Genomic DNA, 27,876 nt, shown 5'->3' with positions numbered 1-27,876 from the left:
TTTATCAAGCAACCGATTAATACATGTAACACTACCGTTAATGTAAGAAAAAAACACTGCTCAGAAAAGTGTGTGTGGGGGGGGAGGGGGGGGGGGTGTAGCAAGCGCCCCCTGCCCTCCCCTGTCCGTCGCCCCTGGCAGTTGGATTTTCTACACTACCTCAGATAATCTACGGTGGGTACCAAAGGCTCTCTACCAAAGGTTTCTGCCGATCGTAAAATTTTATTGTTAAGTTTTATTGTATTGTATTGTTCACGCTAAAGCCCAATGAAAACAGCGTCAATAAAGCTGGCATGACCTGGCCTAGCAATAATGCTAACGCTGTTTGAACACCGTGTTGGGGGGTGTTGAGAAGACGTTCGCCAACATTCCTCTTGCCTTGTGGCCAAATGAGCAAAGCTGTGTCAGCAAAACTGGCTGCCGATGGAGCTATTTGCCAGGGCTCAAGTCGAACGTCAAACGACAGAGAGGCCTGAGTATCAAGCCATTTCAATTTGTATATTTTTATTTCAAAGGGGGCGAAAAATGGGCCTGACACTCGAACTAACGGCTGAGCTTTGTGTGCTGCTGCTCTTTTTCTGGTGAACGAGTGAAGCATGGCGCCTCTAGTCTCAGGGTAAGTACTAGCAGTTCGTTAGCATGCCGTTAAAAGCCAGGTTTTGAAGGGGAGGGGGGGGTTCGTTTACCCTTAAAGCGGGACATTTTCTCTTAGGTTGCTCGTCATACCTTCCGGTCGAGTGGGGGACTCTTCCGCCCCCCCCCCCCCCCCCCCCCCCCTACAGGCCTAGTTAGGTAGTTATGTCGTTTGCATCACCATGTGGCACATCTTTGCCGAGCAAACCCGTTTTCACTCTAAGCCTTGTGATCAAAACCAAGATTCCAATTCTTACTGGCATATTGGTGTCGGTGATTGCTTGCTGCAGAAACATCCTGGCAGTTCTGGGCCATGCAATGCTAATGACGTGTGTAAATTAAGGCTTTTGTTGTCGATCCTTTGTTGCAGGCACTTTAAGGCTTAGAATTGTCATTTACCGAGGACGCATTTGCAATCACGTATTCTTTTGGTACGAAACTCCACCTCTCACGGAGAGTAATGCACAAATGTCAGATACACAGTAACAAGCCAAACCATAATCAGACACAGGTCAGTACCAGGCTTGCCCAAATTTTTTTCTTTAAAAAAATTCCCTTTATGTGACGCTAGTCATCGAAGATGTGCAGAGGAAGGAGTTGGAACATTCCCTGCTAGCAGAAGCCTCTTTTCTCTGAATTTCGCTGGGCTGGCGTTTGCCGAGGAAAAGAGTCTCTTTTCCTCGCGAACGCCAGCGAAATACAGAGAAAATAGGCTTCTGCTAGCAGGAAAGTTGGAACAACGTTGGGCTACACGAAAAAAACATTTTTTTTAGGAAACGACAATATGCATACCGGATGCTTTTACAGTGTCAAACAATAGTAAGTCTTTAAACATAAAAAGATGAATACTATAAGGAACTCAATTAAGCGCTATAGTGCGTAAAAAAGCAAACACAAACAAAAATAATTTGCCTTAACTTTAAACATAAATGGAACGGAACAAATTGTTTTTAGGAAAATAACGCCCAAATCGATATAAATCGAACAAAGCAATGAAAGACGCACAGTAAGTTAGAAAAATCCACGAAGGAGGGTTGTCTTGACAAAGCGATCGCCTTCGAATGTGAGTAGCTTTTGGCGATGCATGATATCTCAAGATGCCAACTGCCTAAATATGATTTTTTCCCCCTCATTTTCTATAGACTAAGACTACTCTATGATAGACGCAGGTGATAGCGTTTAGGGCAATGACATGTAGTTTCACAACAATAAAATGGATGAAATAGCTATGATTGACACAGAGAGCCGTATATAGTGACACAGCCTCTTAAAAACCTGTAGTTTAAAAATGTCTGTTTCTCTGGTCGTTAGATGGCGGCGATGGGTCGTACTCTAGTGGTATGGCTTCTATGTCTTCAACTTACATCATTAACTGTTGGCATTCTCGTCACATCTACACACGAGCACACCATGACGGAACGAATCCAAGATATCTCGTCTGTAGTGCAGCCTGACATACAAATGGAAGAGTACAACCTGGATGATTTAGGTGAGGTGATACCACAAATAGCACAGTGATATAACCCACGATAACTTAATCAGTTTTCTATTCTCGACATTGTTTCTCTTCAAGTACATCTAATATAATCGTACATTCGAAGATCCGAGCGCCCGATGGCCTGGACTTCTTTTAATTTTCGTTGGAGGTCGAATTATCGGGTGTAACTGTACTTCATTGCTCTTATCTGCAGTTACAGTGAGAATTTCGATATATTAAATACACAATAAGCAAAAAGGCGATTGCTAATCGTAAAGCTTTGATTTCGCTGCCTTTGTGGTGATTCACACTTATTTATCGAAGTGAAGAATTTTCGAATGTTCGTTACACAACCCGGTAAATCATCCCTGTTCGAAACGACCCCACCTTGTCTTAATTAAATTCCAATTTAACCGCGCTCCATACTAAAAAAAATTTCCAAACATATTTTGAGCAGAGCATAAAGTGAACGCCCGTGAAATGTACACGCCCCCAGCCAAAGCGATCAGCAAGCGACTGTTTATGAATCATCACCGTCCCTGCAGCGCAATATTGAGACAAAGAAACTATTCACGGGGACATATTCCACGCAAGCCGTCTTTCTCCCTCATCGCTTCTACAAGATCTCTTGTCGACCGAACACGACAAGCACTGATGACTCCCAGCGTGCACAGCGGGCCCAACCAAAGGTCAAGCGGCCATCAGAAAACCGCTGCCTGTGGGGCAGGATGGACTGCGTGGAAGTAAAGGTAACCATGTACTTCGTCGTGTACGACCCGTCCCACGGACAGTTTCAACAAATGAAGGTTCTCAAGGTTAACGGGGTCCCTGTGGACTGCAGCTGTCTTTGGCCTAGATCCTTCGGGAGCCGCCCACTTGGTCGCCGGTAAAACCCGTAACACAGCAAACAAAATCACATACAGAATGTCGGAAGTACATTATCTTTTTTTCCAACATCCTGAAATTACTATGAGCTCAAATGAGGGCCACGGTTGTAAAGCTTAATTCCTTTTCTTATAACAATATTCCTGCTCGTTCATTCAATTACCTATTGATATTTCAAAAAGGTTTCCTCCTCAATCTGCCGCCTTTCATTTGAATTTGAAAGGCTTTGAATACGGTTAAATTAAAGTATTAACGTGGGTTGTCTTCCTATGCAAGCTTTTAGTGGGCTGTTGATAACATATCACCTTAGAACCACACAGTATAATATCATTTTCCATCTGCCTGCTAGAAAAAAATGAAGGGAAAACAACATATAAATACTGTGAAAATTAAAAAATGAAACATATATGGTACTTGAAGTGGTAGATTTCTGGTTGATATAATGATTCTGTTTCCTTAGAGAATTTTAAAAATTTCCAGCCGCATCTTGCTGTGATATCCGTGGTCAGACATGAATTGAATGGTGGCTGCCTGAGGCGCCTTTCTAAGCCTTCAACTGACCATCTCTCTGCGAATCTGCGCTCTCACAAATCAACTTTCCAAATAATTCTTTGATGGGTTTTGCGTTGATAAACCGTCATGACCTCAAACCCCTGCTCCACTCTAGGATGTAAATGTTCAGACATAGCTTTCCGGTAGGTTACCAGCGGGGGTACAGCTTGGATTATGCGCACTGGTTTGCTGCCATATACAATCATCCTCGGCCTCGTTCAGCATCTTCGAGCTGAAATCAGTCTCCATAATGTCATGCAAGTTCCTGTTCCCGCGCATGCTCTTTGTGGCCTTTCCGCTGAGTTGAGATGCACTGCTGCTATGCTTAATAGGCTTCACTTTTGGCGTTCTTTGATCGCTCTCATTTTTATCTACTGTATCGCTCTCACTCCACGCCCTACCTCCCCGTGCTCCACTTCGCCTTGTTCTTCCTGGTAGCGCGAACAGCTGCGCGAAGAGCTTATTGTTGGACTTGGCCTCCGTCTGTGTGTAGGCATTTCGCATCAGTACGCGTAATGTCTGCACAGCCTTCTCATTGGGGTCACACGCGAGATCCATGACGAACATGTTTCCTTGGCTGCGAACTGAAGCCATGGATAAACTACTCCCTCCGTGATCTAACGAAGAAGATTTAAGAATATGCTCTAGTGTCATTTTACGGAACGTTCTTGCGTTATTGAGATCCGGTCTAAAGAGGATGATATAGAGTTTAGGCCCAAACATTATTACAAGCAGACAGAGATTGGAGAGAATCATCGCAAACGAGCGAATCACTTGCTGATGCAAGCCTCGTTGAGGAGCACCAAAATATGCGCCCATGAACGTCAACCATATCAGATTGAATGTGAACATGGCGTACGTTATGAACTTGGCGTGGTTGTAGTTCTCGGGGAAATTCCGGGAACGAAACGCAAGGCCAGTACATATCAAACTCAAAAGGATCAGAAAACCGCTGGTCAACATGAACCACTCATTGGTATTGCCGGCGCAATAAAGAAGGCGCTGCAGAGACGATGCCGTGAGGACTGGGGTGATAACAGCGTGTGGTGGGTATTGGTAGAACCATGCGATGCAAGCCGCTACCTGGAGCAAAACCAGAAGTAGCGCACTAACGAAGTGAGCTTTGCTCGACATGAGGTACCGACTATGGAGCCAGCCCTCGCCGGAATGACGGGTAAACACCAGGACCGTTCTATTAATTTTAGCGAGGATCAGGGAGAGGGTCGCGGCGAAAACGACCGCAAAAGTAAACGCGGATGTCTTGCACGATGCGTCTGATACCTTCCCGATTTCAAAAAATGGAATGAGGAATCCCAAAGCGATTGTGCACAATAGAACAATGCTGATCTCAAACGAGCACGCCCGCACAACAGGGCTGGTGCGGTGCTTTATGAACATAAGAATAGTTAGGTTGGTGAGGAGAAAAGCCAGTATAGACCACACGACGATCACCACGCTCCAAGGACTGCGCCAGTTCAGGTACCGCAAAGGCACAAACACACAACGCGTCTTCTCGCTATTTGGGAAATGACTAGAGGGACAATCCTCGCAATTTGTTGCATTAGAAGTGTCACTAACACGCCCAAAAGGGCAACGCCTGCATTCCCAGCAACACGGAGGGTCCGACGGCTTACGGAGGATGTAGAACCCTGCACGACAGGCCTGGCTGCAGCGGGAAATAGGAGTGTTGTTCCACGTGATAAGCGAGTGATTGAGTGTAAGAACATCACTCTGCGTGTCATAGCTACCCACGACATTATACGCAAAGCACGAGCTAGGGCCCCGCTGACTGTGTATGGATGCAATGAGGTCATAGACCCCGCTAGGATCACCGCTAGCATCGATTGTTATGTCGCCTGTGAAACCTTTGCGTGTTTGACCAAAAAGCAGCTTGAGCAAGACCTTGGGCTCAATTCTCTTCAAGCATACATGTCTGCTATCGTTCTTATTATCAGTATTTTGAGACAAACAATAATCCCTTATGGCATAAGCAATCATATAAACACCGTCAATGACGTAGCTCACTCGAGCAAGTGCAGTTCGCGTGTGTTTGTCTTGCCTGATAGCGTCGGTGCTATTAGACATGATTACGTGATACAAGCCTTCAGCTCGTAGAGCGCCCCGTAAACCGTCCGCCCATGCGTCGTGTCCGGACATGCGTAAGGATAGGTGTTTCAGGAAGTCTGGAACGAGTGTAAATTTGAACATGATACCTATCGCGTTACCGAGAATTGTGGGATACCGCGACTGAAAACGCTCGATGGCATCGGACCAAGAATCGCTCGCAATCCAGATCCGATCGGTTAGATTATGAGCATGCGCAGAAGCGATTACCATACGCGCGACGTATTCCAAAGAAAATATCACAATGACCTTGGCCTTGAGTGCCTTTTTCAGTTTCGTGACTTCTGCATTGATATATTCCGCTGTTGGTTGATATGGTAACACGATATCATGGGCCAGGCACACAGAGCGTAATCGTGATTCGTGTTTGAACACCTCCCTCAAGGGACCTCCGTACTGGTCATCAGACGACACCAGGGATATGTAGTTCCAGCCGAAATGCGCAACCAGCTTTACCAATGTCTTCGCTTGTTTCGTGTCGGGAGGAACAACTCTTAGGAATGTCTTGTAGCGTGACTTATCACTAAGAACACCGGAGCTCGATGTATATCCCAATTGGGGAATGTCGTACAAACTTAGAATTGTATTTACAACCACGGAAAGCTCGCTCCTCCCAGCTCCCAATACAGATATCAATGAGCCAGATTCTATACCTCCTGAGTTTGACTTTGATGAGTTAGCTACACCATAATAGTTCGTTGCCTGGCTAGCGTTTGTCTCTTGATTGTGTTTCCTTAGTTCTACGAAATTCAGAGTAGCTCTCAATGCGTTGCTCAAAAGATTACAAGTGTCTCGGATATCGAGCCCTAAAGTCATGTTAAAAGGCAGTACTTTCTCGTGGTTTACGCGATGCACGGCATATACCATCGCTTCCGTGAGTAGTAACCCTTTTGGTAAAACCCCACCACATGAATTACCAGCTGCCCCAGTCTCGTGAATAGGAAATAAGCCTCCGATGATCAAGTCACCAGCGACGTGTCTACGGCTCATTTGACTGCCATGAGCTTCAAACATAGACATGATAAAGAAACATAAGATACCCGAAAGTACTCGAGGAACAGACATTGTTGACTACCCTTGGTCTGCCACGCTGTAAAGCACAAACAGAATCCCGTTATCTCTGCTTGAGTAAATATCTCACAGCATGTCTGCTCGGTTAAAGAATAAATTATCAATTCGTTAGTACATACAAAGGGATTCGTAAGTGCATACAAAGAGGCGTAGTGTGTGGTTCAACTAGTTTAGCCGCTTCTTCTAATGACTTACTTGAATTGGTAACATCCAAGCCACAGAAAGTTGGTACAACGACAACACAGCGTGACAAACAGTGTTTTATTTAGACATTGATAAGCTGATTCTGTAACAAGAGCAAGTACATCATTAATTATTGATAACTTATCAAAAGCAGGGTTTTAGGAAGATGTGCTCACATGCTTCAATCCCGAATGTGAGCACATCACGTGACAAGCTCGACGGTTTTAATGCCTGTCTGGCTAGTATTTAAATTTAGAAAGTATTTTTGATTTCGGCTTATTGTACTACGGAGGAGGTAGGTAGTTATTTTATTGATGGGATTTTATGTATAGGACCTTATGCAACATCTACATCGATGTGGATCCAAAAATAAAATAAATAAAATTCTATTTTGGCAAGGTGTCTAGCATTACACATAAAAATCAAGTAAATCATCCCGGTAATTCTAAAAGAAAATGTTCTTCATCCCCTACTATATCTGTCTGGCATTACTAAGAATTTTAAGCTAAGCTACAAGGGTTTGGGGGGTATACAACCCTCCAATAAAGCTCTTGACGACCCAAGCCAAGGCGAGTACAATTGAGAATACCCCTTCACCCCCCTTCACAGTGAAGTGGAAACTCTGCTTCTTTAAACCCAGTTTATAATTCCATATAGGACGATTACTAAGCGAGAGTTTTCAATCGTAGAAAGGAACATTGCAGGAATCCGTTGGTACTATATTTGGATAAAAGACGGAACGCCTCTGATCTGATGAACGGCCCCCTAAGCTTACAAGTTTGTAATGAACGTCTTTCTCTAATAAACGCCCCCACCCCTCCCCTACATAGGATTTCCGGAAATGAAAATGGTAATTTAATTGCCATCTTGCTTAATCAACACTGGTAAGCGAGTAGCGTCTTGTTCAATGTCAAGTCCAAAATGAGGGTACCGCTCTCTAACGTTCCTGATCTTTTTGCTTAGGATGTCAGCATTTTTTTTAAGTGACCAATCCCACCAATCAGAGCGCCTGTACTATCTCATATATTTTATAATGAAATGAGGGGGGCTGAGGTCGAGGGAAGGGGTGGGAAAGAGTCGGAACAGGAAGTCTAGGAAAAACTTGTTCCCAGTTCCACTCTTGCTCTCGGGACATTGCGCAATGTGTTGTTGCTGATCGCGAGGAAAAATAAAGCCGAGTCGTTAGATGCATTCCGATCAACCTAATTGGACCTCGACTGTCAAGAAAGTGCAGCCGTGATTACTTACAAGTGTGATGCTTCGGTATATTGAAATGCGTTACAGTAAAGCTTTGTATTTAATATAGTTTTGCATGAAAGCTTTGTTTTTCAATGGGTTCCTGTAATATCTTTTATATTATGCCCATATTAAAGAAAAGTTTCAAAGATCAACTTTCTTTTATTGTTTTTTTCCCATTTTTTGTCGAGCATATGTTGGAAGAATGGCATAATATTTAAAAGCAAGCATAATTTTGATTAAAAGCGAGCAATGCTACTAGCATATTAATACACACACACACACATCCGCTCAGAAAAGTGGGGGCAAGCGCCCCCCCCCCCCCCCCCCCCCCGGCCTGCCCCTCCCCGACCGACGCCCCTGTGTTGGGAGATAGAAGTGGTGGATTATGGTATAAACTGTTAGAAGTAGTGGATTATGGTACGGGTGTTAGGATTACACCTATTTTCAAATCCCCGGGTGGTTTCCAATGTTCTGTCATTCGACAGTCATTTGACCCATAAGGTTAGTTGTTGGTGGACGTCATACATTCTCATATTAGATAAATCTCCCAATCGAGTTCTTAAAACCTTACTACATGAAGTATGTTGCTAAACTCCTCTCTCGAACGATCCAGCTGCTCGAACCATGAAAGCTTTTAGTGAAGATCTGCGCTGGAGAGTAATTTTCTGTTCTTGCAGAGCACTTTTTGTTGGGAAATCATCACTCCATTGTATACTGGCGGCGTTAGGCATTATCCCAAGTCGCCTGCGCTAGGCAATGTGCTTGGGTGCTTTCTCATGGCAGAGTTCAGAAGTCTGCGGAGGGGACCCATACCTTGCTAGCAGAGCTTGTTCTCTGTTTGTTTCAACAAAAGACGCGACAGACGGCTAAGTGAACTGTTATCAAACAGGAAGAAAGGCCTGCTAGAAGGGCACTGAGTCGAGTCCGCCACATAAGAAGCACTGTACAAAAAAAAAAAACTAACTTTACATTCGATCCATCATCAATAATCAGATATTACTAGAATGAGGGTTTTTAGAAGCCCCTCAGACGGATTATCATGATTACTGCTTTTTTTTCTAAAGAGGAAATGTCTAATCTGAAGAATGGTCGGAAACGCCTCGCTGTGTGAGGGTGATGGTTAATGAGAGGAATCCTCAGTTTTGCCATGTGCTAGATGGCACTCGCGGTGAAGCTACCCAAATAAGTGAGTAATAACTCAAGTAATTTGTACTTTGGAAGAATTAGGCCTAAATGCACACACACTTAGTGAGGCGACTTAAGTAGTAGGCACTCGAGATGGCCCATCAGCAAGTCATAACACATTTAATAACAACAAAGACCTCAGCTAGCTTCTCTTTTGTGCTATACGATTATAGGGCAAGGGATAGGGGTACAAATACTATACATACCGTACTTATGTTATATTTATGTGGTTCTGAGCAATTAAAATAATAAAAAAACATTCGACAGCCTCAGTCTGGTAAAACCCCCAGCATGAAATAAGAAAAGTCCAGCTAGCCGCGGTGATATGTAATCAATTTAATTTCATCTAGAATTTGACATTGCTTTATGTTTTAGGACTAAAAGGCAGAATGCGCCTCCAAATTTTTATTGAGTTGGTGAAACAAACAAAAAATTACACCCTTTTAAAATAATAAATGGTTTGGGGCAAGAAATTTGAATCCAGACAAAGGCATCGTCAAGAGTCCCAAAAAACCTTTTCCGAGAGAAAAATAGGATTACTCTCAAGATTATCCGACAAATCCCAGACAAGCGTTCGCTTTAAGGTACCATAACTTTAAAAACGAGATATCTACAGCTGGCCGAATGCTACTGCCTTCTTGTGATATTAGATGCTGTTCATGATAACATCACTTTGTTATATATTCGTGAGAGGTTAAAGACAAAGATTGTCGGCTTATATCCATTTTTTCCCCGTTGTTATCAGCTCTAAAATGAAACGTTTACGAAAGTTTAAAATTTAAGTAATGCATTGCCTAAGGGCAGTCTTTACACGACAAAGGAGACATCACGAAATGTTGTTTTTAATTGTCTTTTCCTTTTCTTTCGATTTTTGCAAGTATCGCTATAACAACTATAGCCAAATCGATAAACCCTTGTGTTCTCGAAAACACTGTGTTAAATAATTAAGCTAGATCATTCATAAAATGTCACTCTGATGACGACCCCTTAGTGTGACGCGAGTTAAAGTGCCGCCACTTGCTCTACATGGACTGAATGAAACTCGACCTGTTGGAGCCAGCTCTCTTTGCCCCCAAACTAATTCTCCAAGTTAAAAAGTAAGAAAATTTCGCTGAAGGCTTTCTGGGCTTTAATTTTAACATGCATCTTTTAATTTAGTCAACAAGGTCTTATTCCCGCCTTTGCCGATAGCGGCAGTCGCCGAGTTTGGCGCCATACAGACGAGATTTGCGCGCGAAAATTGCATGGCAAGTGTCATTCTGGCTTGAGAGGCGACGGCGGGCGGCTTTACCGGGAGAACAAACAATAAGCAGAAAGCGAACAGTTCCCCTTTCAATCCTCACAACTCCTCAGGTCAAATTGAGAAAGGAGAAAACAAAGAGAGAAAACATACGACGCAGCATATTCGTCATATCCCTAAACAGGAGAAACACTTTTTTTCTATCAAATATTGTACAAAAAAAATATGAGTTGCTATCAATGTGAAACTTTAACAAATCATCGAAAAAATATAATAAAAATAACATTAAGCAGATAATAAGGACATTCAGCGGAACACTGAAGAGGCTCAAGCAGTCTTCCAAGCACCATAAAAAGTTATTTTAGTACTATTGCTCGTTTCTTTAAATACAAGAAGGAGAACACATGGTTTTAGCAACGACAGCACCTCACTTCACTCACCCAAAAAAGGTTTAATAGGGGAGAATTTGTCAGAGAATTTGTCCAGTTTTGTCAGAATTGCGTGCAAAAGCTATTAAAAAACATTTCCACGTTTATAACATTAACAATTTAGCATTACAAGCTCGCGCACTAGGCGCCTAGGTGACTAATAGTCGACCCTTAAAATGGCCTGATTACAACCTATTAGCGAATTCAGCAGTGACGGCGAGGACGAACTGAAAGGTTGTGAATAAGAAAATTAAAAATAAAAACAAGATCCGCCATTTAAATTTGGGTAAAAGCCTGTGTTCGTGCGGTGCCTGGATTCTTGGGCCAACAATTGTTTTCTAATCTCAAAGCGATATTAAGAAAATTTTAACACTCGTCAAAAAGGCTCCTAAATATTTCCGCGTTTGAAGCAATTAATTAATGGCAACAGTTTGGCTAAGACTGGCGTGGACTGGTGCGGTCGACATAGAGAGTAGACTGACCAATCAGAAGGCTGCATGTATAATAGCTTGATGTTGACGGTGCCAGGCAGGGTCAGCGTGTCCCCCCATGATGGCATCAACTGCGCGCACTAGGCCGGATGGCAAGTTTCACCACGGTTCACTCTACAGCTAACTGGCGGCGGGTGGTATGGCTCTCACTAAAGCAGCGCTTTTTTTCGCCGTGATGCTACTTGCAAAACTAACTCGTGGTAGGTGTTATTTATATTTTTGTGTCAGCGTGTAGCTCGAGGTGAATTGCGAACGGGGAATTACTATAAGAGGTCGTTCCTCTCAAGTACAACATATTATCTTTCACTTCATCGAAACAAAACCACTAACCAAAATATCGAATTCACCTCAGTGAGTATACTTCACGTTTTATGTCCCTTTCACTCGTTTTCTGCGATTTTCGCCAAGTTGGGGAAACTTTAATCATTTTGTTATATGATATCGACGGGAAATTAGGTTGCTAATTTTCTAAGTTGAATTATACTGTTGGTTTGGGGAGGACCTCAGAGGCGCTGGCCCCTAGCCGAGTTTTTAAATTCAGGGAATTAATATAGTAACAGATTAAATTGTGCTGTATCCATGAAATATCGGACCTACGATAAGAAAGAATGTGTGTTTTCCCTTTTAAAAATATATCAATAAGTCACACAGATAGGCACTGTCATGGTTATTTATTCATTAAATAAAGAATGCCGTTATCACTAAGAGAAAGCAAAACGAGAATGAAATTAGCAGAATTTGGAACACGAGTACCAAAATGAGCGAATCTAGCATCACGAACTCGGATCAGCAGGGTCGAAGGATATCAGAAAAGTGAGAATTTAATGAATTAGTAAAAGGGCTGTGTGATTGATAAACATCTGAAGAATCATGCACTTGCAGTAGTACGTTGTATGAATGAAAAAATTCATGCATTGAAGTGAAAAACATTAATTGCAATATTTCAATAAATTTGCCAGCGGAAACGACTAAAAATGATCTACACGATTTTAACAACAACGAATACCGACAAAGAAACAATTCGAATTAAACTTCAACATTTATCGGTACATTTAACAAATACCGACCAAAGATAGAACTCGCGAGGGAAAGAAAAACGCACTTCATTCTGGCGAATTTAATGAAAATCGTTTGGGAGATAAGCCTTTTATCTTTGGTGATGTGCTTTCAAATTCGCGTTTGAATCATTTAAGATTAAAATTACACTGGCGCCTCGGTAAATGGTTTAACATTCGGTTTTTGTTTAAATGGATTTTTTATGTCAAACTTGGAGGATCGGGAATGGGACAAAGGAAAAATAGGAGACACATAAGTGCGACGAAAATATAAACCATAATATTGGAGTTTAGGAAATGCGGAGAAGGGGATTTGTTTCCACATAAGATATCAATAAAACTGGAAAACAAAAAAGGAAAATAAGAGTGAATTTCCAAGTGCGTGGTCAACAAAAATAAAAAAGGCGGCAAGAGCGTTAAATAATGGCGAGCATTGGCTCCGTTTGAATGTACTTCACCTTTAAGGAGCGAATCTGGAGGGCATGTAATACTCAAACTCTCAAAAATCGAGATTGCTAATTATAAACGAAGCATCAAAATATATCCGGGACGCCATATACTTAAGATGATCCGAGTAGATATGACGGTGCAGCGACTCTGTGGCGTAAAAACTTATCAATTAAATCAACATAAGACACAAGCGTGGCTCCCGATGTCTTGAATACCAAGCTTATAAGCAACATTGATACGTAGTGCTGAGCTGTGCCTGGCGGAAATGCATCTCGGTACAAATAGACTTGCCGGAAACATTGGGTAATTTTCTTGAAACAATTTGCTTTAAGTTGAGTGTAGGCAATAAAGCTAATCTACTACAAGGTTTTTTTTCGTGTTTATTAGTATTTTCTAAAACTCATTGGGGCAGCACACTTCGCTAAGGCTGTCGGGATTTGCTAAGTATGGCTTTTTGATGTTAATACAATTCCTGAGTTTAATCAGCAATTGCAAACTCATTTAAAACGATATTTTGAAAATAAGAGCGAATAATGAAATATCATAAGCGAGCGTATCTCTTAAAAGTTGCTTTCTTTCATCATTTCGATCTTGAATTCACAAGGAAAGATTAACTGATTAGCTAAGCAAAAATGCGCGCCAAAGTGGCTGCCAATACGAAAAAGAAACAAACTGGATCAGCTGCTGGCCTCTACGGCCACAGGATAGCAGGCGCTAGGCAGCCGATACGGCAGGAATAGGTCAATTCGCCCATGCTTCTTGCATATCTTTTCTTCGTAACTGCCATACAAACCTTTCCCGCAAATAATTTATAGTGTAATATTGTAAAGTATTTTCTTTTTCTGTGCGCGGGCGTGATATCGACATATAATACCGACATAAGAATGTAAGCCTATTAAAATGGAGAGACGCGGACCTATTTTTCTTGTTAAAACAACAACAAACATATTTTTGCTAAAAGTGTACCTAGTTTTAATGCAATATTCTTCAACCTGGAAATACTCCCTATTATACATCCATTTTCTTCAAGGAATAATCACATTCCCAAATCAATAAGAACTCTTTCCTCGTGCTCTAGTTATAAACTTAGCAGGGAGGTATTCGTATATCAGTATGCCTATTTAGGTGCATGTGCATGTGGCTTTGTTAAACGGTTGCTGAACTTACGGATATGCTAACCATTTGACCATGTTTTAGTCACGTTTCTGTACTATGCGATGTTGAAGGAATTCATTGCAGCAGTCAACGTCATCGTAAAGAAAATATTTATTCCTCTTAGAATGGTCTTTCAATTCAATAGGACTAATATGTAAGCGATATGGAAACACATCTTACAATACCCGACACTTCTCTCTGTTGACTTCAGAAGATATTGGTAAAATAACTTGGTGTTGAGAAGATACAAAACAATGAACAGAATACATAATTTGTTCCTTTTAATCGAGTAATTCAAGTGACGAAAAAGCAATAGAATAAGGCATGGGTGTGGTTAGACAAGGGGGATTTCAATAATGGTGAGTATTCAGGTAAGCGTTGGGTATACCAAGTCACAACCCCACCCGGCTCCCAGAGTTCTTCCATGGCAAATCCCACTTTTTAAAGAGGAAAACTGTTTTTGCTGTTGTTTTCACAGTATAAAATGTTCAGCTAACCATGTTTCTTATATACAGGAAGGCGTATTGAATGTTTCTGTAATGGTCCCCGATGTTCGCTCGGGGTGTGCAAATCACAACACGGCTGTTATATTAAGGCCCATATGGCGGCACATGTGGCGAGCAGAACTGACGCGCATGCGCAGAACAACAATGTTACGTATGGGTGTGTGGAGAACCTTAGGCCATCTCACATATGCGTGACGGGAGCTAAGAGCAGGCGAACACCAAACGTGCATTATTACTGCTGTGAGGACGGAGATCTGTGCAATATGCCACTTTACCTTAAAGGTATGAGGATTTAACGAAACCATGCTACCCTTATCTATAATCCAGAATCTAACTTGGGTGGGGGGGAGGGGGGCAAACTCTGACTTGGTGTGTAGCTAAAAAGTGGTCTACAAAGCATAAAAGGAGAACAAATTATTGCGTAAAAATTCCCGGTACCAGTTCATAACACCTCACTAACTACTTCACTGCGAGTTGGTACAACCCTGTCATTTTTATCCTGATCTATTTATCATTTGCTTTTTGTTTATATCCCAATAAATTAGACATAAAATATTCTTATTTTCCTTTTCAGATATCATCACGAATCAAGAAAAAAATCGAATAAAAAAACATTATGAAAAAAACAAGAAAGGAGCCAAGATTTGCACCGAGCATACGCCAGCGTTACGGCTTGCCAGCGTCATCATTCCAAGCATTCTAATAGGCGTTGTTGGCGCGATCTCGATTGCTCTCTCGTGTGAGTTGGTGCGTTATCGAAAACTATTTCCTCACGTCAGAAAGTTTCCAAACATCAGAAAACCTTCTGTAACAATAAAAAGAAACAAAGATCACAAGACAGTGCAAGCTTCTACAAATTCACTGGATAGCCTCTCATGTGAGACAACAGTGGAGGAACTATTGGAGGACCATGAGGCACTTCCCGCGAGTGACGTCATACACAGTGCGAATTACATTTCCTCCAAGGACTGGTTAGCGCATGTATAGGAGGCTTGTGTCTCGCAGGGCGCTGTTCGGTGCGCCCCGCATCTCGCACTAAACTGGCTCATAAAAATTCGCGCTTCTTGGGTGGCGCTCGTTTAAAGGCGTGCATCTCGCGTGGTCCACGTTAAAAGGCTTTCGTCTCGCGAGGCCCACGTTTAACAAATAAACCATCCGAGAAAGCACGGTATAACGAATATAACATAATTTATTAAGCGGTTATCTTGCGCGAATCATCAAGAGTAAGCCAATGCGTAAGTAACGTTTGAATCAGACAAATACATTGACACATGGTTTACCTAATGTGGCAGCCATACAAGCAACAACGTTTTGAGCGCGGTCGACATTTTGATTCGCTAGACTCAAGGTAAATGTATTTCCTAATATGACGTTCGTACTTTGTTGTCTGATCGACCGCTGAGTCAGCATGCGCGTGGCGCTTGACGACAAATGGCGTGACATGTGAAGGTGAAAACCCAGGACGCATTCAAATGAAGGGATCAGCAATGGCGTGACACGGCCACCACGTGACACTTGACGACAAATGGCGTGACATATGAAGGTGAAAACCCAGGACACATACAAATGAAGGGATCAGCAATGGCGTGACACGGCCACCACGTGACACTTGACGACAAATGACGTGAAATGATAATGTCAAATCCCAGAACACATACAATGGATCATCAATGTCGTGACACAGTTACCGCGTGACACTAAACGACAAATGGCGTGACGCGGTTACCGCGTGACATTTAACGACAAATGGCGTGACACAGTCACCGCGACAAATCGCATAAAAACTAAAATGACTGTCAACTGTTGTTTATTTGACTGTAAATAAAATAAATAAATAAATTATTCTATAGACGTATTGAGTCACCTGAATGTATGTCGGGGTGGGTATTTTGCGATATCGTCACGCAAGTCCTATCACCAGCATTTTGTCACGCAAGTCTTATCACCAGCATTTTGTCACGCAAGTCCTATCACCAGCATTTTGTCACGCAAGTCCTATCACCAGCATTTTGTCACGCAAGTCCTATCACCAGCATATTGTCACGCAAGTCCTATCACCAGCATTTTGTCACGCAAGTCCTATCACCAGCATTTTGTCACGCAAGTCCTATCGCCAGCATTTTGTCACGCAAGTCCTATCACCAGCATATTGTCACGCAAGTCCTATCACCAGCATTTTGTCACGCAAGTCCTATCACCAGCATTTTGTCACGCAAGTCCTATCGCCAGCATTTTGTCACGCAAGTCTTATCATCAGCATTTTGTCACGCAAGTCCTATCACCAGCATATTGCCCCATTCCACAGCTTGCTTTCCATTAGATATCTCGTATCTATAATCTATAAGCTTGTTTTCATTTCAGTACTGTTTCAAAAGCCAGTGACCAAATGAAGTATCTTAAAGTCCAAGCGGTTATCGGATATGAACCCCATCTCTGGCTTTAACTACTTGGATACAATAAGGTGAAATTAATCAATGTACAAGAAGGATACACCAATGACCCGGCCCCATTTTCATGCTTATAAATACAGTAGAACTTCGCCAACTAGAACTCGGCTAACTCGAATTCCCTGTTAACTCGAACTGATTTTTGCTTTCCTTCAGAATTCGAGTTAGCAGGGTTCTACTGTACTTGAATATATGATAAAGAAAAGCCACAGTCTTGTACTGCTAGATTGCCAATGTTTTATCTAAGTAAAAGGATACATCTATAAACCATAGCAGTTATGCAATTCCACTGAGATATGCAATGTTTACGGAAGATCATCCTGATGCATTCCATTGCAGAGTTCACGGGTATCTTGAAGCCGGAACACTGAACAGTCAGTTCTGTTCCAAGGGTACACTTGAAGGCTAACCATGTTTCCATGGCAACATCTATCATGTGATTGGCACTATTCTCCAGTCTCGTAATTTCGTTTTCTACAAAGGATTTCATTATAATATTATGTGACCGTCTGATTGTCTTTCCGTTGATTAATCATCACATGGCCTGTAGGGGTGAAATGAGGTGGTGTTGATTAACTGCTATCACCGCACATAACACTAGGTGGAGTTTCTTGGCTGGCTTCCATCCTAGTGCCATCTCTGAGTGAGATCAACATGCACGTTATGTTGATTCACTGAAATCATCAATTGTACCTTCACTTGGTAACTCCCCTAAATCACCACAAACAGCATCTAATGCTGATTCAGCTGTGTCATTACATGCACCGCTAGCCGGCGAAACATCGCTTGCTCTATCCATTGTGCTAATTTTGGGTGATTCATCCAAATTGTCACACACCGGATCTGGAATTGATTTACTGGTATCATCACACACAGCATCTGGTATTGATTTACTGGTATCATTGCACACAGCATCTGGTATTGATTTACTGGTATCATTGCACACACCATCTGGTATTGGTTTACTGGTATCATTGCACACAGCATCTGGTATTGATTCACTGGTATCACCCCTTGTGCTATCTGTTGTTGATTTATCTGAGTCATCACACCTGCCATCTGGCAAAACCATCATTCCATCCTCGTCCCAGTCCCTCGCTGTCCTTCCTTCTGATGGTGCTTGGTGACCAGGACATTCGGCACCAACACCAGACTCTCTACTGGGCAGACATAGACTAATTCGACTTTGCCGAACCTCGTGAATTTCATCACTTATTCCTTCCAGTTTTCTGAGAGACATAGAATAGTCCTTTTTTGCAACTTTGAGTTTTCCTTGCAAGGATATGACTTCCTTCTTGTGAGCCTAGTGATTTAATACACAACATGTTGTGTGATGATTCATCTTATGGTATGCAGCATCAATAAGAATAGATTCAAAGCTTAGGCATAACATCAAATAAGAAGGCAGCACTGCATGCAGAGGACTATTAAAGATTCTGATCATCATGAACTTAGTAATTACGTAAAGGGGCTACCAAACTTATGGCTTACTACACTTATCTGGAAATTTTATGCAGAAATAATTCCCTCACCTCCAGTTGGTCCATGTACTTTGTCTTCAAATCAAAATACACCCTGAAATAGAGCAGGTTAAAGATGTGAGGATCAATTGTCTTGACTCTAAACAGAAACTGTAAGCAGCAGTAGGATGGATAGAGGCCTTAATCCTGGGCAATACATACATAAACACATACAAGGTGTGAATCAGGGGATAGAGTAGCAGTGGCGCATGTCTGTGTGTGTGACAGGGGATAGAGTAGCAGTGGCTCATGTGTGTATGACAGGGGATAGAGTAGCAGTGGCTCATGTGTGTGACAGGGGATAGAGTAGCAGTGGCTCATGTGTGTATAACAGGGGATAGAGTAGCAGTGGCTCATGTGTGTATGACAGGGGATAGATTGGCAGTGGCTCATGTGTGTATGACAGGGGATAGAGTAGCAGTGGCTCATGTGTGTATGACAGGGGATAGAGTAGCAGTGGCGCATGTGTGTGTGACTGGGGATAGAGTAGCAGTGGCTCATGTGTGTGACAGGGGATAGAGTAGCAGTGGCTCATGTGTGTATGACAGGGGATAGAGTAGCAGTGGCTCATGTGTATGACAGGGGATAGAGTAGCAGTGGCTCATGTGTATGACAGGGGATAGAGTAGCAGTGGCTCATGTGTATGACAGGGGATAGAGTAGCAGTGGCTCATGTGTGTGTGACAGGGGATAGAGTAGCAGTGGCTCATGTGTGTGACAGGGGATAGAGTAGCAGTGGCTCATGTGTGTGACAGGGGATAGAGTAGCAGTGGCTCATGTGTGTGACAGGGGATAGAGTAGCAGTGGCTCATGTGTGTGTGTGACAGGGGATAGAGTAGCAGTGGCTCATGTGTGTGTGACTGGGGATAGAGTAGCAGTGGCTCATGTGTATGACAGGGGATAGAGTAGCAGTGGCTCATGTGTATGACAGGGGATAGAGTAGCAGTGGCTCATGTGTGTGTGACAGGGGATAGAGTAGCAGTGGCTCATGTGTGTGACAGGGGATAGAGTAGCAGTGGCTCATGTGTGTGACAGGGGATAGAGTAGCAGTGGCTCATGTGTGTGACAGGGGATAGAGTGGCAGTGGCTCATGTGTGTGTGTGACAGGGGATAGAGTAGCAGTGGCTCATGTGTGTGTGTGACAGGGGATAGAGTAGCAGTGGCTCGTGTATGTGTGACAGGGGATAGAGTAGCAGTGGCTCATGTATATGACAGGGGATAGAGTAGCAGTGGCTCATGTGTGTGTGACTGGGGATAGAGTAGCAGTGGCTCATGTGTATGACAGGGGATAGAGTAGCAGTGGCTCATGTGTGTGACAGGGGATAGAGTAGCAGTGGCTCATGTGTATGACAGGGGATAGAGTAGCAGTGGCTCATGTGTGTGACAGGGGATAGAGTAGCAGTGGCTCATGTGTGTGACAGGGGATAGAGTAGCAGTGGCTCATGTGTGTGTGACAGGGGATAGAGTAGCAGTTGCTCATGTGTGTGCGACAGGGGATAGAGTAGCAGTGGCTCATGTGTGTGTGACAGGGGATAGAGTAGCAGTGGCGCATGTGTGTGTGACAGGTGATAGAGTAGCAGTGGCGCATGCCTGTGTGTGTGTGACAGGGGATAGAGTAGCAGTGGCGCATGCCTGTGTGTGTGTGACAGGGGATAGAGTAGCAGTGGCTCATGTGTATGACATGGGATAGAGTAGCAGTGGCTCATGTGTGTATGACAGGGGATAGAGTAGCAGTGGCTCATGTGTGTGTGTGACAGGGGATAGAGTAGCAGTGGTGCATGTGTATGACAGGGGATAGAGTAGCAGTGGCTCATGTGTGTGACTGGGGATAGAGTAGCAGTGGCGCATGTGTGTGTGACAGGGGATAGAGTACAGTGGCTCATGTGTGTATGACAGGAGATAGAGTAGCAGTGGCTCATGTGTGTGACTGGGGATAGAGTAGCAGTGGCGCATGTGTGTGTGACAGGGGATAGAGTAGCAGTGGCTTATGTGTGTGACAGGGGATAGAGTAGCAGTGGCTTATGTGTGTATGACAGGAGATAGATTAGCAGTGGCTCATGTGTGTGACAGGGGATAGAGTAGCAGTGGCTCATGTGTGTGTGACAGGGGATAGAGTAGCAGTGGCTCATGTGTGTATGACAGGAGATAGAGTAGCAGTGGCTCATGTGTGTGACAGGGGATAGAGTAGCAGTGGCTCATGTGTGTATGACAGGGGATAGAGTAGCAGTGGCTCATGTGTGTGACAGGGGATAGAGTAGCAGTGGCTCATGTGTGTGACAGGGGATAGAGTAGCAGTGGCTCATGTGTGTATGACAGGGGATAGAGTAGCAGTGGCTTATGTGTGTATGACAGGGGATAGAGTAGCAGTGGCTCATGTGTGTGACAGGGGATAGAGTAGCAGTTGCTCATGTGTGTATGACAGGGGATAGAGTAGCAGTGGCTCATGTGTGTGACAGGGGATAGAGTAGCAGTGGCTCATGTGTGTGTGACAGGGGATAGAGTAGCAGTGGCTCATGTGTGTGACAGGGGATAGAGTAGCAGTGGCTTATGTGTGTATGACAGGGGATAGAGTAGCAGTGGCTCATGTGTGTGACAGGGGATAGAGTAGCAGTGGCTCATGTGTGTATGACAGGGGATAGAGTAGCAGTGGCTTATGTGTGTATGACAGGGGATAGAGTAGCAGTGGCTCATGTGTGTGACAGGGGATAGAGTAGCAGTTGCTCATGTGTGTATGACAGGGGATAGAGTAGCAGTGGCTCATGTGTGTGACAGGGGATAGAGTAGCAGTTGCTCATGTGTGTATGACAGGGGATAGAGTAGCAGTGGCTCATGTGTGTGACAGGGGATAGAGTAGCAGTTGCTCATGTGTGTATGACAGGGGATAGAGTAGCAGTGGCTCATGTGTGTGTGACAGGGGATAGAGTAGCAGTGGCTCATGTGTGTGACAGGGGATAGAGTAGCAGTGGCTCATGTGTGTATGACAGGGGATAGAGTAGCAGTGGCTCATGTGTGTGACATAGGATAGAGTAGCAGTGGCTCATGTGTGTGACAGGGGATAGAGTAGCAGTGGCTCATGTATGTGACAGGGGATAGAGTAGCAGTGGCTCATGTGTGTGTGACAGGGGATAGAGTAGCAGTGGCTGATGTGTGACAGGGGATAGAGTAGCAGTGGCTCATGTGTGTGACAGGGGATAGAGTAGCAGTGGCTCATGTGTGTGTGACAGGGGATAGAGTAGCAGTGGCTCATGTGTGTATGACAGGAGATAGAGTAGCAGTGGCTCATGTGTGTGACAGGGGATAGAGTAGCAGTGGCTCATGTGTGTATGACAGGGGATAGAGTAGCAGTGGCTCATGTGTGTGACAGGGGATAGAGTAGCAGTGGCTCATGTGTGTATGACAGGGGATAGAGTAGCAGTGGCTCATGTGTGTGACAGGGGATAGAGTAGCAGTGGCTCATGTGTGTGACAGGGGATAGAGTAGCAGTGGCTCATGTGTGTATGACAGGGGATAGAGTAGCAGTGGCTTATGTGTGTATGACAGGGGATAGAGTAGCAGTGGCTCATGTGTGTGACAGGGGATAGAGTAGCAGTTGCTCATGTGTGTATGACAGGGGATAGAGTAGCAGTGGCTCATGTGTGTGACAGGGGATAGAGTAGCAGTGGCTCATGTGTGTGTGACAGGGGATAGAGTAGCAGTGGCTCATGTGTGTGACAGGGGATAGAGTAGCAGTGGCTCATGTGTGTATGACAGGGGATAGAGTAGCAGTGGCTCATGTGTGTGACATAGGATAGAGTAGCAGTGGCTCATGTGTGTGACAGGGGATAGAGTAGCAGTGGCTCATGTATGTGACAGGGGATAGAGTAGCAGTGGCTCATGTGTGTGTGACAGGGGATAGAGTAGCAGTGGCTGATGTGTGACAGGGGATAGAGTAGCAGTGGCTCATGTGTGTATGACAGGAGATAGAGTAGCAGTGGCTCATGTGTGTATGACAGGGGATAGAGTAGCAGTGGCTCATGTGTGTGTGACAGGAGATAGAGTAGCAGTGGCTCATGTGTGTATGACAGGGGATAGAGTAGCAGTGGCTCATGTGTGTGTGACAGGAGATAGAGTAGCAGTGGCTCATGTGTATGACAGGGGATAGATTGGCAGTGTCTTGTATGTGTGACAGGGGATAGAGTAGCAGTGGCTCATGTGTGTGACAGGGGATAGAGTAGCAGTGGCTCATGTGTGTGACAGGGGATAGAGTAGCAGTGGCTCATGTGTGTATGACAGGGGATAGAGTAGCAGTGGCTCATGTGTGTATGACAGGGGATAGAGTAGCAGTGGCTCATGTGTGTATGACAGGGGATAGATTGGCAGTGTCTTGTGTGTGTGACATAGGATAGATATGTGGCCATGACAGTAGCTCTTTACCTGGACTTGTTTATGGCCGTCTTTAGCTTGGTCTTAAGGTCTTGTAACTCCTTCCCTGCTTTTGTGAACAAATGTGCTGTCTCCAAATGTTCCTTCTCTGCATGACACTTTTCCTGCTCAGATTCCATCACCTCAAAATAATTATCCTTGTTATTCATGTTTGCGATTATATTTTAGCATAATGACTACAAAAGGTATTACAGACCTTCATTACTGCTTTGTTTAGCATATCTTGCCAAGTAGGATCAAGGACTTTGTGCTCTTTGGAAGTTGACACCAATTTCTCTTCAGCACGTGCTACCATTTCTTTTGCAGCTTGGTGGGTGCAGCAAGCCCGTTCATACTTCAAAGCTGCTTTCTGTGTGGCAATCTGGGCCTGCATTAGAGGTTAAACAGATAAACAACAAGGCCACTGGATTGGAGAAGGATTTATTTTAAATGTGCCACTATCTGTTTTTTTTAACTAAGTTTTTGAATTTGTACAATCACTGAAAGACTGAATCAGCAGGCAACTAGAGCAATAATACTTTAAGGCTGGTAGCCAATTTGTCTGCACTATTATTGTGTCCAGTCACTGGGATGCAACGCAACATATTTTTTTCTGTTCCAGAGTTTTATCATACATTAAACAAAACAGGCACTCAACAAATCATAGCACATAAATGCTCTGTCAAACAATGAATGTGAGTTCATTCAGCAGATGCTGTTGTTTCTAGTCTGCAACTTTCCAACAACTGTTCCCAACTGTTACAGGCTTAAAGAACAGTGTAGTGTTACCTTTTTTGATCTTTCCAGTGCTTCGTAGTAGGGGCGTGACTGATTGATAGACTTGCCATATCTGTTTGCATGAGACTTTAATACAAACGCTGACTCGGTTAAAGTCTGTCTAAACAGAGCATGCATCTCCTACAAAAAATACAAGTTTCAACCCCACAATCAATGAGGTGTGTTCCAATTTAGTGTCATATATTATCACATTATCAAAACACAACATTGTGTGATTATTTAAATTATTTATTTTGTGTTTTATTACATGGACTCTTACTGATTGTGAAGAATTCTATTTTATTCAAAGAATTAAATAATTTTGTATTTGCTATTCACAAAGCAGGATCCCAAAACCCACTGTGGATATTCCCACAGTTTCAGGTCACAAGCATGTGGATCACATTTGAAAATAGCCATTGCTGCATTAATTTTGAGTTGTTGCTTTTCCCACAAATTAATCACTCGCCCAGGATTCTTTAAACTGGTAGAGTTTATAGTGGATTTCAAAACAGGATTTGGCAGTAAGTTTTGGGATCACGGGGAACCCTAAAGTATGGATGTAGCTGTGATTCTTTATTTTGCCTTTGAATCTCTTGAAGTTTCCTCAGAAAGACTCTTTTCAAGTTGCCTTTGAGAAAGAGGCAAAATAACACATGTAGTGTTATTTTGAATTATGAAAGTGATTAAATTGAAAATTAATTTACAATGCATAGCTTACACCCAGCTTTGACAAAAATCTTGTGAAATCGGGTGAAATAAAGTAAAAAAAAGAGAGCCCATGCGGGTGAATACAGAGAACATTCTCACAAAAATTTTGTAAAACCCGCCTAATGCAGGTGAGTTGAAAGCTATGACTATGTAAATATAGAAAACATAATCCTGTCGAAACAAAGCAGTTGTATCTTTTGTGCAAGTTGCAGTGTTTGTTTTATTTGGTTGCCGGTCTTTTTTTTAATGGTGGTGAGATTCCCAGATGCCTAATCGGTGGTAAACTGTTCATTTTATTACAAAGTGTACACACTATATCCAATGCTATCACTAACCCAGTTGCCGTGTTCTATATATAAAATAGAAGTGAAATATTTTGTGATATCAAGCATCCAAAATTAAAGGAAACTCACCTCAATTCTCTTCTTATGTTTTCACTCATTAATCAAGTATGTTTTGTTAAAAATCGTATTTACCTCCAGCGCTTTTTCCAAGCAGTTGATTTCTGTTGTAGCCGAGTTGAGGCGCTCCAGCTCTCCCTACAAATACCGAAAGCTAGTTACTGTTTGGTAATATTTACAATTTCGTAGGTTGTCACTACGTCTTGATCGTTTGTGATTGTTTTGGCGGTGCATTTCGTTCGAACTTTACCTTAACCCTTGGGTCAAGCGATTCCTCCGAGTCCACCTCGTCATCGCTGAATTTATGACTTAGCTTAGTATCATCAGTAGATAGGGTTAACGACGACATGGGGTGAGAATAGTGCAAAAGAAATGCCGATTCTCAAAGCCGCCCCGGGGCTCGCTTTGAAAGATGTTCTCTTTTCACTTTGGCGATACTTCCAGCCTGCCTCGACTGAGCGTAAACGCGCAAGGGTTTCTGGGAAATTTCGCACAGACATCCCAGAACTTTCAACTGACCTGTCCTATCTTACCTCTTGATCTCACTTTACCTCACTGAACCACATCTGAGAAGGAGAGGCAAAGTAAGCTGCTTTCCTCGCCTCTGGGGTTGAAGGGACGGAAAACTACACTTTTTTTCTCGCCTGTGGGGTTGAGGAAACGGCAAAGTACGGAGTTGAGAGGACGACAAAATACGCCGTTTTCCTTGGGTCGAGGGTACGGCAAAGTACGCCGTTTTCCTCGCTTGTGGGGTTGAGGGGACGGCACGAGCATGTTGTAGTACAGAGTCGTGCTTCTCCGTGTAACCTTTACCGGCACTATATCTCGAGCATTATTTGGCTCCTCTTAAAATCACCCTCAAATTCAGAAGAAGGATTGACGCATTAAAGATTGCAGTAAGATTAACTATTCTTCATAGTTTTCGCACAACTTCACATCCTCTCGGAAGGATCGAGAGAAAAGCCCACAACCTGGCTCTACAGGATAATCTTCTCGACAGCATAAGTGGAACACTTTCCCTCCTCTTGCGACACCGCAAAAAAGTTGTCGCATTTTTCTTCGTGTGGGGGGAGAAAGAATAAAGGAAAAATAGCGCACTTCACACAATTAGATCAGTGATAGAACGAAAAAAATATTACCTAGAATATATTAATATGAATTTTTGAATGGTCTACATTAGCTAAAGGACATATATAGTTAATCATAATCATCAAAATATTATTTTCTTTTCCCGTATAAAAGAATCAGAAAGCACGCACGCCCCATTTTTTGTTGGTTGCGTTTTTGTCGCTCATATTACCGCTCTTTTGGAATGCAAAGATCTTATTCGAATTACACAAAAGCTTATGTACTTATCTTCAATGTCAGGCTACAAAAGGCAGTAGATTCGTCAATAGAAATTTAGAAGCAAACAAGAGTCAACAATGCTTTTCTCTAATCCCTTCGTAATTGACAAGCACTCAAAAAGCCTTGTATCACAAAATACCCCATCAGCTTGTTACCAAAACGATGCGAAATCTTATCTCCTAATTAAATCGTTAGCTTTTTCATCAAACTGCTTTAGGGTTTTAAAAGGACCTTTTCTATATAAGGTCAAATTGCGTTTCTCGTTTTTTCTACTTTATCGTTAAACCACCATAAAAGTTATTAGTTTTCGAATAAGCAGCCGAATGGCTATCGTGCATACAGAAGAGTGGCAAGAATGTTATCAGATAGAGTCAAAAGGGTTTTCCATGGCTTAGGAAAGTCTTGATAGCCCAAAGTGCTTTTTAAGTGAGAGCTTTGAATACTTGACAGCCGTGACAGATCGATGGTAAAAATTCCCTTCACTTGTAGTGAGCTTCGAGAGGTTGCTTTTTGAGTGAGGTATCTTTTCCTTAGAGTAGTGTATCAGCGATGAAAACTAGATCATTTGTTCTCATTAAACTAGAAAGTTAAATTATTTTTTGTTGTTGTCATTTGGCATGCGGAAGAAGACAAACAGTGCTGTAATTAGCATCTAGTGTGCGTCAACTCTTAGACACGCCTACCTGAAATAAGATAGAAAAACATTTTGAATGCTGATAACTCTTTGCAAATTAATTTGAATTGGAGCGAGCGGTGAAACGGGGGTAAATTCTATTAATTTGTTTTTCAATTTGGGTTAATTTTCTAGACATGTTCTTTGGACGTGATATGCCAAAAGCTTTGTATATATTTATCTATTTTTGAAGTTTCTTTTTCATGCTGTCAAATGGTATTGGCTTGTGTCAGTCCTCTTGCCGTAAGCCATGACATGTTCTTACGGCTTCCGGTGCCAGGGGCAATAATTGCATTGGCTTTTCAGGAAATCTCACTTCAACCTTATCTGTTTGATAAAAGTCGTAAATACGTAGATGAACTATTGTGAAAGCATAGACAAGCGTGGCCAAGCCATTAGATAGCCAAAGTTTGTTTGTCAAATTAAGACAGCTCAAATCCGATTAGATCGCTTTAGTTTGCAGATTAAAGCGAGGGACACGTTTTTCACACCCTTTGCAATGAATAAAATGCTCTTGCTGCTGTTCAGCAGTCTTTCTTGCATACTATATAGGAGTTGTATCCTTAGATGGCTTTTGACCAGAGGAACGTCAATACGCCAATCTATAATAGTGAGCGCTGCATTCAAGAGATCGGTCAATCACGAAGGCGGGGACTGATGATGGCTATTTAGATTCGCTTTAAGAAGATAGGAAATCACGAGCAATCAAGTTGAATAGCTCTCTTGCAATCTTTATCCCATTTACTGCATCCTGCAAGACATGTCCAGTCTGATCAGCTTTCTCTTTTAAGTTTCGATGCTCAAAGACGACATGTCTTTCCAGGCTTTTCATCACTCTTGCGCTACTTTGGCATTTCCGATTTGCGACTTCAATTTGTTTTGTTTGACTTGTAAAAGTATTTGCACTTATCTAAATTATTTTAAAC

At 42.9% G+C, this 27,876-nt stretch overlaps 3 protein-coding genes across 9 annotated transcripts; 1 reads left to right on the top strand and 2 right to left on the bottom strand.

Annotated features, from left to right (window-relative positions):
• The first annotated feature begins 133 nt into the window (after nucleotides 1-133).
• LOC116601507 lies at nucleotides 134-16,529 on the top strand. Of its 7 annotated transcripts, XM_048724022.1 has the most exons (7): nucleotides 134-174; nucleotides 516-616; nucleotides 1,004-1,144; nucleotides 1,407-1,452; nucleotides 1,945-2,122; nucleotides 14,684-14,956; nucleotides 15,249-16,529. In XM_048724022.1, exons 4-7 carry the CDS (start codon nucleotides 1,429-1,431, stop codon nucleotides 15,659-15,661), a joined length of 888 nt encoding a protein of 295 aa, XP_048579979.1. In that variant the 5' UTR covers nucleotides 134-174; nucleotides 516-616; nucleotides 1,004-1,144; nucleotides 1,407-1,428; the 3' UTR covers nucleotides 15,662-16,529. The 7 variants fall into 7 exon arrangements, with proteins under 7 accessions (XP_048579979.1, XP_048579978.1, XP_032218268.1 ...); XM_048724021.1 differs by lacking the exon at nucleotides 1,407-1,452 and having other exon boundaries at nucleotides 136-174; XM_032362377.2 differs by lacking the exons at nucleotides 134-174; nucleotides 1,407-1,452 and having other exon boundaries at nucleotides 356-616.
• LOC5517886 (extracellular calcium-sensing receptor) lies at nucleotides 1,382-6,736 on the bottom strand. The gene has a single exon (XM_032362373.2). It carries the CDS (start codon nucleotides 6,734-6,736, stop codon nucleotides 3,674-3,676), a length of 3,063 nt encoding a protein of 1,020 aa, XP_032218264.2. The 3' UTR covers nucleotides 1,382-3,673.
• An 809-nt stretch (nucleotides 16,530-17,338) lies between the features above and the next one.
• Nucleotides 17,339-27,434, bottom strand: LOC5517885 (SH3 domain-binding protein 5-like). The gene is made up of 7 exons (XM_001637824.3): nucleotides 25,181-27,434; nucleotides 25,006-25,068; nucleotides 23,831-23,959; nucleotides 23,259-23,429; nucleotides 23,054-23,184; nucleotides 18,654-18,696; nucleotides 17,339-18,424 (listed from the first exon to the last, which is right to left on the bottom strand). The coding sequence occupies exons 1-7, from the start codon at nucleotides 25,277-25,279 to the stop codon at nucleotides 17,783-17,785; spliced, it is 1,278 nt and encodes a 425-aa protein (XP_001637874.3). The 5' UTR covers nucleotides 25,280-27,434; the 3' UTR covers nucleotides 17,339-17,782.
• Between the last annotated feature and the right edge of the window lie 442 nt (nucleotides 27,435-27,876).

Source organism: Nematostella vectensis, chromosome 2 (genome assembly GCF_932526225.1).
Source record: "Nematostella vectensis chromosome 2, jaNemVect1.1, whole genome shotgun sequence".
NCBI lineage: Eukaryota > Metazoa > Cnidaria > Anthozoa > Actiniaria > Edwardsiidae > Nematostella > Nematostella vectensis.
The sequence above is the reverse complement of the archived record's forward strand: the minus strand, read 5'-3'. Positions and strand labels throughout refer to the sequence as shown.

Excerpts from the sequence above, each read along its gene's own strand:
- LOC5517886 (XM_032362373.2), bottom strand. The coding sequence starts at position 6,736 with ATGTCTGTTCCTCGAGTACTTTCGGGTATCTTATGTTTCTTTATCATG.
- LOC116601507 (XM_048724021.1), top strand. The coding sequence starts at position 1,094 with ATGCACAAATGTCAGATACACAGTAACAAGCCAAACCATAATCAGACA. Across the intron at positions 1,145-1,944 it reads CAAACCATAATCAGACACAG|ATGGCGGCGATGGGTCGTAC; the intron begins GTCAGTACCAGG and ends TCTGGTCGTTAG. Across the intron at positions 2,123-14,683 it reads GTACAACCTGGATGATTTAG|GAAGGCGTATTGAATGTTTC; the intron begins GTGAGGTGATAC and ends TCTTATATACAG.
- LOC5517885 (XM_001637824.3), bottom strand. The coding sequence starts at position 25,279 with ATGTCGTCGTTAACCCTATCTACTGATGATACTAAGCTAAGTCATAAA. Across the intron at positions 23,185-23,258 it reads TAAACAAAGCAGTAATGAAG|GTGATGGAATCTGAGCAGGA; the intron begins GTCTGTAATACC and ends AATTATTTTGAG. Across the intron at positions 18,697-23,053 it reads ACGGCCATAAACAAGTCCAG|GGTGTATTTTGATTTGAAGA; the intron begins GTAAAGAGCTAC and ends GCTCTATTTCAG.